At 52.4% G+C, this 9,851-nt stretch overlaps 1 protein-coding gene across 3 annotated transcripts in view; it reads left to right on the forward strand.

Moving 5' to 3' along the window:
- The window catches only part of CRTC3 (CREB regulated transcription coactivator 3), a 100,869-nt gene extending 93,633 nt beyond the window's left edge, over positions 1–7,236 (forward strand). Inside the window, exons 12-16 of one of the 3 annotated variants that reach the window (XR_003969292.1) lie at positions 2,539–2,739; positions 2,823–2,903; positions 5,083–5,182; positions 5,616–6,497; positions 7,094–7,236. Coding sequence is in view for 2 of the 3 variants with exons in the window: in XM_030317325.1 (XP_030173185.1) it covers positions 2,539–2,739; positions 2,823–2,903; positions 5,083–5,182; positions 5,616–5,824 (591 nt within the window). In the remaining variant the exon portion in view is untranslated. Of the gene's footprint in view, positions 1–2,538; positions 2,740–2,822; positions 2,904–5,082; positions 5,183–5,615; positions 6,836–7,093 lie in introns of those variants that run through there. The other 2 variants (XM_030317326.1, XM_030317325.1) reach the window with 2 other exon arrangements.
- The last annotated feature ends 2,615 nt before the right edge of the window (positions 7,237–9,851 follow it).

The following is a 9,851-nucleotide window of genomic DNA, read 5'->3' on the forward strand; positions in this document are numbered from 1 at the left end:
ATGTGGTGATGGCATGACTTAAATATGTGCTTAAACATGACAGGTAGAATACCCGTCATTGAACACATAATTGGTTAGATATAGAATTGAAATCTGAAATAATTTTCTCTTAACATTTTGAAGATACTAATTCATTGCCTTTTGGTTTCTAGAGTTGCCAGTGAGAAATCCAGTGCTATTCTGAGTCTTAACACTTCAAACGAAATCTCCTTTTTTTCCCGCCGGGGGCTTGTAGGATTTTCTTTTTGTCCCCCAGGGTTCTGAAACTTGACGATCATGTGGCTTGACATGAATCTGGATGTTTGGTGGGTTTCCTCAACCTGGAAACTCTTATCCTTCATTTCTGGGAAATCCTCCTTAATTATTTCTTGGATGATTTCCTCCCTTTGATTTCCCTGTTCTCTCTTTCTAGAACTCCTGTTGTGTGAATGTTGGGCCTCCCATCCTTTCCCTCTCACGCCCCTATTTTTCTCTCTCCTCGTCTTTTCACCCTGCTCTCTGGGAGAACTGCTCAACTTCATCTGCCTGCTATTATGCCAGGTTTTCATCTCTGCTCTCATACTTTTATTATCTTATTTTACTTTAAGTTTATTTATTTATTTTAAGGGAGAGGGAGAGAGAAAAAAGTCCAAGGAGGGCTCTGCACTGTCAGTGCGGAGCCCGTCATGGGGCTCCAACTCACGAACTGTGAGATCATGACCTGAGCCGAAATCAGGAGCCAGATGCTTAACCGACTGAGCCCCCCAGGAGTCCCTGCTCTTGTACTTTGAAAGTGCCAAGAATTCTTGTTTGTTCTCCGAATGTTCCTGTTTACAGCATCATACTCCTCCCGTGGACGCAATAGCAGTTTTTCACCCCTCTGAGGTTTTCAGTGGTAATTTTTGTTCCAGTTTCTTTTATTTTTTTTGTAATACAAATCCTCCAAGTTGCCTAAAAGTAGAGAATATAGTGTCCTGAATCTTTCTATACTCCTCATCCAGCCTCAACAATCATCAGTGTTTGTGTAATTCTGTTTCAGCCACATCCCTACTTTGAAAAAAATGTATGCAGAGATACCTATCACAAATATTTTATTACGCGTGTTTAATAGATGAGGGTTTTTTTTTATAGCCTAAACAGTATAATGGTAATTTTGTTTTTCGTGAGTACTTCTTGCGGCACAGATTTCTCCAAGTTTCTTTCCTTTGTATGTCTGCCTTAGTCTCTGATTTCCATTCGGATGGTTTCCTCACAGTCTTGTGGTCCTTGGCCCTCTGCTCATTTTTTTTTTTTTTAATATTTATTTTTGAGAGCGAGAGAGCAGGGGAGGGGCAGAGAGAGAAAGGGAGAGAGAGAATCCAAAGCAGGCCCCGCGCTGTCAGCATAGGGTCTGACGTGGGGCTGGAACTCACAGACTATGAGATCGTGACCTGGGCTGAAGTCGGACACTTAACCGACTGAGCCAGCCAGGCGCCCCTCTGCTCCTCTTTAAGAACAGGACACAGAAATACTGATTGGAAGCCCTGTGTAGATGGGTGGGCTTGGTGAGTATGGTCTTCACTGTAGACTGATCTAGCTTGGCCATTTACGTGGGGGATCCCTGGTGTCGTGTAAGTTTCAGGATGTTCTCTCGGGCTGGCCAGATCCCCAGAGGACGCTGGCATACGCCCAGCATCCCGTCTTCCGAGACCCAAGCTGGGGAAGAAAGGGGGAAGCCTCAAGATGCGGTAGTGAGCTCTCTTGAACCCTGTGTTTTCGGTAGAGCGCCTCACCTCCTGGGCTCTGCTGTGCCTTGCGGTCCCTCAGCCGGGTTCTCTCCAGAGCGCTGTCCACCGCCCCCCCCCCCACCCAGTCTCCCCACAGGCCAGGGCTAAGCCCACCCTTGCCTTGCACAAACTGAGGGGATCCTTCTGGATCTTCACCCCTGCTTCCTGTTGTCCCCCAGCCTGCCACAGGGACCCTGTGATGGAAATCCGGCTGCCTCTTGGTTGGTCCCCACTGCCTCTGGTCTTTCTCAGCTCTGCTAAGCCAGTGCCTATGTGTCCATCCGCTTTTCGTTCTCCGAATTTTGCTGCCACTTTCTTCCCTCCCATTTTCTTCGTCCCTGTGTTGTTTATTATTCTGGTGTTATTTCTTTTTAAAGTGTTAATTTATTACTGTTTCCTGTTGTTCAATGTTGTTCTAGTGTTTTTAGTAGAGTTTGGGGAGGCAGCAGAGATAAGTTATTTTTTTTTTCCCCATCTTAAACCAGAAGTTATGGCTTTAAAAAAACAAACATGATTTTCACTGAGGATGCTGGTTAAATTAGCAGGTGTTTGGTTCTGTTTTGTCTTTTTTTTTTTTTTTTTTTTTAAGACACGAGAAATTGTCATTGAATGGGAACTGTTTTGTGGGGAAGTGAGACTTAAGGTCACTTTGAAGGAGCAGAAGTGGGAGCCTAGCACAGAGGGCCCAGGGGAAGAAGAAGTTGGGCTTTTCTCTCACTTTGACGGCTCCTAATCTGAAAGGATTTACCACTAGAACTGCCAACCAAAGCTAATTAGTGGCTTTGTTTTACAGATGGTGTCCTCGGATCGAAGCCCGCTCTCCTTCCTGCCCACAGACGCTCAAACCCAGGTGTCCCCGCCACCCCCTTACCCCACCCCCCAGGATCTCCCCCAGCCCCTCCTGCAGCAGCCCCATGCCCAGGAGCCCCCCGCTCAGCAGCCGCAGGTGGCCTCATCCCTGCCTCCTTCTGGCTTCCAGCTCCTCTCCGCCCAGGTGGGTCCTGAACACCGGTCGGGAGGGAACACTTAGTTTACCCCGAGTTCCAAGCTAAACGTTCCCTTCCTTATTCCAATAAGGGCTCACCTGTGACCAACTTCTTCCCGGATGTGAGCTTTGACCAGCAGTCCATGAGGCCAGGCCCGGCCTTTCCTCAACAGGTGAGTGATCACCCAGGCGTGCCTCTTCCTTCCACCAGGAACCACACTGTTGAGCCTGTTCAGGGTGTAGACTGAGCTCGCTCGGCCATTTCCCTGGGGAGTCTCTGGCATCCTGGATTAGGTGCTCCACTGCCCTGGGTTCGGGTGTGTTCAGTTGGCCGAGGGGACCTGGAATCTCCCCTAGCCCTCACGTGCTGGTGCCGGCTGCCTTGTTTAGTGGCCGGCCTCTGCAGAAGTGGGTAGGAGACGTCTGGTGACGGTCTAGGCACGGACTTGTTGCATGGCTTATGGCAGAAGGGACCACCACGGTCCACTGATCTATCCTGCTGAGGAGACTGAGACCCAGGAGGGTCTCAGGTGGGACCAAAAAGATCTTTTCTTTTCTTTTTTAAATTTAAAAGAAAGTTTATTTACATATTTTTGAGAGAGAGCATCCGTGGGGGAGGGGCAGAGAGAAAGAGAGGGAGACAGAGGATCCCAAGCAGGCTCCATGCTCTCAGGGCAGAGTCCACTGAGGGGCTCGAACCCATGAGTTGTGAAATCATGACCTGAGATGAAACCAAGAGTTGGAGGCTTAACTGACTGAGCCACCCAGGTGCCCCTCTTCTTTTTTTTCTGTAAAGACTTTTTTTAAATGTTTATTTATTACTGAGAGAGAGACAAAGCATCAGCATGGGAGGGGCAGAGAGAGGGGGAGACACAGAATCCGAAGCAGGCTCCAGGCTCTGAGCTGTTAGCACGGAGCCTGGCGTGGGGCTCGAACTCACAAACTGCAAGATCGTGACCTGAGCCGAAGTCGGATGCTTAACTGACTGAGCCACCCAGGCACCCCTTCTTTTTTTTTTTTTAAATGTCTGTTTATTTTTGAGAGGGGGGGAAGGTACATACATGCGTATGCAAGTGGGGGAAGGTGCAGAGAAAGAGGGAGAGAGAGAATCCCAAGCAGGCTCCATGCTGTCAGCACAGAGCCCGATGTGGGGTTCGATCCCATGAACCATAAGATCGTGACCTGAGCCAAAATCAAGAGTCAGACGCTCAACCGACTGAGCCACCCAGGAGCCCCCCCCTAAGATATTTTCATTCAACCACTTCCTTTTGCTTTTTAGATTCTCCCTAACGATCACTTAAAATATATCTAGATTTTATAGTGTTAAGTGTGGATCGGGCTTAGGATGGGTTAAGAAGAGAAAGGTTTGAGCATTTTACAGATCTTTTTTTTTTTTTTTTAAGATTTTTACAATGTTTTTTATTTGAGAGAGAGAGAGTGAGCACGTGCGAGTAGGGGAGCGGCAGAAAGAGGAAGAGAGAGAATCCCAAGCAGGCTCCCTGCTGTCAGCGCAGAGCCCGGCAAAGACAAAGACATGGGCTCCATCCCAACAAACCGTGAGATCATGATCTGAGCGCAAACCTGGAGTCGGATGCTTAACCGGCAGAGCCATCCAGGCGCCCCTACGGGTCTTAATAACAATTACAACAGTAAAATAAATAAATAACAGATGTTTCCCGAGTGGGCCATGGTAAAGACTCATGGCATAAACCAGTAGTCCCTGCCTTCTCATTTTCTGAAGAAGCCGGTTTAGTTTATGAGTCAGAGAGTCTCCCTGAAAAATGATAGGAATGCATACTTTTGAAAGATTTTTAAAAAATAGTTTGGAATATGCATTTCTGGAAAGGCACCGGAGACAGTGTCCAGTTCTGACCAGTCGTCACCGAGGCTTTCTCATGGAGAGGGACCTGCCTAGGGTTCCTTCACCTGAGAAGGAAAGGATATCACCTCCTCATTTTTCTAGAAACCAAAGGGGGAAAGAGTCCATTGGTCACATCACTTCCTTGGTGACACCTGGAACCTTTGAAGGGCTCCCACGGACGGTGTGTCCAAAGGCCTTGCTGTGGCTGGGGGGAGAAGGTGTGAGACCAGAGCTGCGGCAGAGACCATGACTGTTGATGTCTCCTAATGGCTTAGTGGGCCCGGCCGTGTGTGAACGGGGACGAGCCATCCACACTGTGGGCCTCAGGGACCCCCTCCTCCACCCGAGCACCTGCTTGCCTGAGAGGAATATTCTGTGTGGGATCCTAGAGAGAAGGGACCCTAAGACAGTCTTGCTCTGGGAGCACCTTGCATTATTCTCTCCTTGGAAGCAGAGGTCATTCCTTACAGTGTAACCTTGGATGCTTCCAGGTGCCCCTGGTGGAACAAGGTCCGCGAGAACAGGACGCGTTTCACTTGAGATCAAACCTGTATTCCAACTGCGGGAATTTCCCAAGCACCATCCTGACAGGTGAGTGTGGGCCAGCCCTCAGCCTCCTTACCGTGTTCGTTTTGTCGTGCCTTCACACACACCGTCGTAAGATAGGATACACGACATCAGATGAGGCCAAAAATTAAGGTCTCCGGCGCAGCGTTGCCTTTTTGAAACGCAGGTGCCCGGCCCCAGAGACACTGAGCCACTGGGGAAAGGGCCTGGTGCTCCAAGCCTTTTCCGAACTAGTTAGTGTGAAGTTCAAAGGGAGAAAAGCCTGCAAAAATGAGAGGGTCGTGGAACTGGCGGAAAAGCGCGTAGATTCTAGAGCCGCCTGGACGCCTGGGAGTGGGTGGGACACAGGCAGTCACTGTCACGGTGGGGAGGACGACAGGGACGGCCTCTGAGGGGATATCCTCCGTTGTGTGTGCCTCTTAACCCGCCCTGTTTTCCCCCTTGCTGCTCCCTCCAGAAGACTCGAGTACCAGCCTGTTCAAAGACCTCAGCAGTGCGCTGGCGGGCATGCCCGAGGCCAGCCTGCACACGGACACTCCATTTCCTCTGGAAGAAGAGCTCCAGATCGAACCCCTGAGCCTGGACGGACTCAACATGCTAAGTGACTCCAGCATGGGCCTGCTCGACCCCTCTGTTGAAGAGACGTTTCGGGCTGACCGACTGTGAACAGAACAGACCAGGACCAGAATTCTTTTCTGAAGGCGCCGAAATAGGACGGCACGGAATGGAGCCAGCTACCCCCCCTGCCCACCGGGCTTGAGTCATCTCGGGCCTCTGACACAGCAGGAGCCAACGCCATGACTCCTGGCTTTGCGACGAGGTCCCGTCTCCTACGCCGTGGCTGATTCTAGACCAGAGAGCCATGCACGGCCTCACCGGCCTGCGGCGAGGGTTATGCTCTGCAGGCCGGCTGACCTGACCGGGAGCCTCCCAACGACTCGGTCATCACCGTGCCCGGTGCGTCTTTTTCTCGGCCCTCTAGTCGGTCCATGTGTACAAGCAGAAAAGAACCCTGTGATGGGGGCGGCAGTCGCCTGGTGCTGTGCCCAGAACCACTGATGTCAGTCAACACTGAAGATCGGGCCCGGAGCGGAGGCGGTTGGGGGCCACGGGCCTCCGGGAGCTGGCTCAGCCACGAGCAACGGTACCACAGCACCGCGAGGCCGCCTCCGCCCTCGCGCTTCCGGCCGGGCACCCGCCAGCTGGTGGCGGGCGGTCCTGGGGCACGGCAGACGGCCGTGATCTCGGAGATGCCTTAATTCCAATATGAAGAAACCTTCCCACGATTTCAAGCACAGACCCGAGTTTCGCAAACTGAATGCTCATTTGTCTTCTCCAAGTATGTAATCTCCTTTCTGCTGCTTTGGGACACTCTTCCTGTGGACGAGGGGGGAAAGGGAGGACTATTTTATTCAGTCACTGAAAACAAACAAAAGTCCCCTGGTAACAGATGAGCCCGAAAAGAGGAAAGTGCTTCCTCTTGACGGCTGGGGCGGAAAGCACGGAGGGCAAGACACACGATGTCTTCCAGATGAGCTCCAGACAGGTGCCGGCCTCCCCCTCTGCAGTCGGCTGGGAGGGGGTGGCGGGAGGTCTGAGCAGCAAGGTGGGGGGTGGGGGGCTTTCCCTGTGCCATGGGAGTGTGAATGTAACCCCGCTAGGCTGATAGGCTGTAAGCTCCCCGAGTGCAGGGACCGTGCCTTATTCGTTATCAGACCCCTAGTTCCTAACAAGTGCCAGCACTCAGTAGGTGCTCATAACTGTGCATTGAATGCATGAACGGACGAACGGAGGAATGAATGAATCTGCCTCACTACGAGGCAGTCTAATCTTTCGCGTACCCCCATTCCCTGCCAAACCTCAAGGCTTTAGCTTTTTTTTTTTTGGAACACTTGTGCGTGTTCAGCATGCACTTTAATATGCTTTTAACACTAGGTGACCAAATTCACGATGAGACAGGGCGCCCCGATCTCCTCGAGGGTGTGCGCCACAGCAGGTAGGTGGAAGCTGTCTTCTGAGCGCCACCGGAACGGCACCGAGCAAACTGGGGCCTCCCAGGCACTGGGACCCCGGGGATCCCGGCCAGGCCCCGACCTCCAAAGATCTTTTTCCTTTCAGATCCGTGTTGTGCTCTAAATTGCTTTCAAAAAAGACCATCATTCTCTGAGATCGAAGAAACAGTCTGCAGTAAAAGGAAGGCCTAAATCATGAAGCTATCGTTAGTCATTAGTACTTTAGCATAAAGTAGTGTTAGCGGATTTCCACCACTGCCGGCCTTCTGACCTAACCCCTGGCCACACGCCTGACGGGTGGGTTTGAAGAGCACCTCTGGGGATGGGCCTGGGCAATGGGGCAGAATGTGGGCATGGCAGGAGGGGCCGGGAAGGAGAGGAGCACTGAAGGAAAGCTGGAAGACGCTGGAACTTTTGCCGGGACAGCCACAGCCTTTTCCAGAGACACCGGCAGAGTCGCTGAAGGTTGCTGGACCGCCCCCACCCACAGCAGCAAGTCTGCCCTGTGCCCCACGACGAGAGGAGTCCGTAATGGGATCCTGGGCCGTTAACCTCTGCAGACCTCTTTCCATTTCTGTCTCCAGAGGGATCACGTCACCTGCAGTCTTTCAAATAACCCTGATGGCACAGCTGCCTCTGTGGGGCCCGAGTCCCCCGCTTCACGTTAGCCCCAAATCTCTGCCGTTGAATTAGGAAATCCACCCAGGGTCCTTGCCTGAGCTCCAAGCCCCATTCCCAGTTAAAACTTTCATACTGAGGATCTCGGGAGGGGGTGACTCTTTGTTAAAGCACAAGCCTTTTCCCTGTGATGCTACGCCATTCCCCAGCGTGCAGAAGAAGCCAGCTCCGTGCTGCCTGCCCTGTGCCACAGGCCCCGGGAAATCTGACCTGGCCTCTCAGACGGGGATCGGGGATCGGTGCCCCTGTTAGGAGTTTGGTTTTGTTTTTTTTTTTAGGTACCAGCATAACCCACTCTTTGCACAGTGCCTTACCCGTGGGGCTGGGGGCCCAGCCCTCTGTCTGCACAGCAGTCCTGCCTGTATAGCGTGATGCCTGGGACCCGCGTGGTGCAGACCCGCCGTCCCTAGGGCATTCTCCCTGGGACTGGTGCAGAGGCTCCCAGGAAAAGTGACTTGTCTGGGGGAGTGTAATGACGACAATGAGGTTTAGCACTGAATTAAATTTGTCCTTAGGTCCACCAGCCCATTCTTTTCCCGTGAAAAGGTGTTGGGCATTATACAACCCACTTTGCTTAGCCAGTGTCAAGGACACCCGCGGACGGGTGTCCCTCCGACCTCCAGCGCGTAAGCCTATGTTCATCGCTGCCTTCGCAACAAACCAGGCGAGGCCCTCGGCATCTGAAGTGGCTGCATACATCAGAATAAACTATCTTCCAATATTTAGTCTTGTTACAAGAAACCGATGGCTGTACTATTCTCATTTATTAGCAGTTAAACAATATAGAACTGAAAACCTATCTGTGTTCCATTTTTTTCCTCATTTCCATACAGTTGTGGTTTGTAGGACACACGGTGTTAGGAGAAACATTTTTTGATCACGTCAAGACCACCATAAATTCTCCTTTGTCCCATCTCACTTCTCCTGTGTGCCGGCCCACGTGCGCATTCGAAGACCTTTCCAGCTCTGACTCCCGTCGGCTCTGTCATGCACAGAGGGTTCCGTTGCTTGGCGAAGGAGCCCTCACAGCAACTAATCAGACTTTCTGCCAGTGTCCTAACTCCCAGGTCCCTTGTTAAACAATATTTAAAGATTGGAATTTGTATAAAGTAGCTTCCAAGTTTTATAATACGTCGTTTTACATCTTTCGTAATTAAAAGCAGCACAATAAGGTTGTATCTGCGCTTGGTGTTTTCCTTCAGCCTCGGGCGACGTGAACTTGGGGAAGCGCCGCCTTCGCAGCTAGGCCTGTCGCTGGGCTTCCGGGTCCTTGGCTCGGCGGGTCCTGCGTGGGCCCCGCTTGTCATGTGTTCCTAACACGCGCTCTTGCCCCTGTGCCCGGGAGAGTGGGGCCTGAAATTGGGCACGTGGTTCCTCTGAAGCCGTGGGTACCAAGGGCAGAGGGTGGCCTGGCAGCGCCCCTTCCAGGCCCCTGCTCCGGCCCTCACCTAAGACCCCTCCCCTTTGGAGGTTCAGGCCACTGATGCTCCTTCCCCCGGTGTTCTGTCATGTTCTGCCCCCACCCCCAGCACTCCCCTCCTCGCCAAGAGCTTGGGCTCTGTTTTCTGCCCAGCCCTGTCCCCTCCACTTTCCAGCAGGTTTCCAGGCCAGTTCACCCCCATGCCCCCTACCCCAGCCATGCCTCCTTCAGACCCATCTCCTCAGCCACGTCCAGAGCTTGTCACAAAGTTGACTCTGACGAAGGCTTACTCAGAAATCCCGTCTTTGGCCCGACTTTCTGGGCCACCATGTCTGCTCTGGTCCACACACACCCTGTCCTTTGACCCCACTGAGAATTCTCTCCCTTGACCCTTCTTTCGGCCTCGCGGGCCTCTCCTGGCTTTCCTCCCTTCCCTGAGCAGTGGCCTCCATGACAGGGTCGCAGCCCTCCTCCGGCTCTGATCCTCGGCCTTTCCCTGCTGGGATCCCCCCAGGAGAAGACCAGCAACCCCACTCTGTCCCCTGAGCCGATCCTCTCCTGCCTCTCAGGAGTGTTCCGGACC

Source organism: Lynx canadensis, chromosome B3 (assembly GCF_007474595.2).
Source record: "Lynx canadensis isolate LIC74 chromosome B3, mLynCan4.pri.v2, whole genome shotgun sequence".
In the NCBI taxonomy this organism is placed as follows: domain Eukaryota; kingdom Metazoa; phylum Chordata; class Mammalia; order Carnivora; family Felidae; genus Lynx; species Lynx canadensis.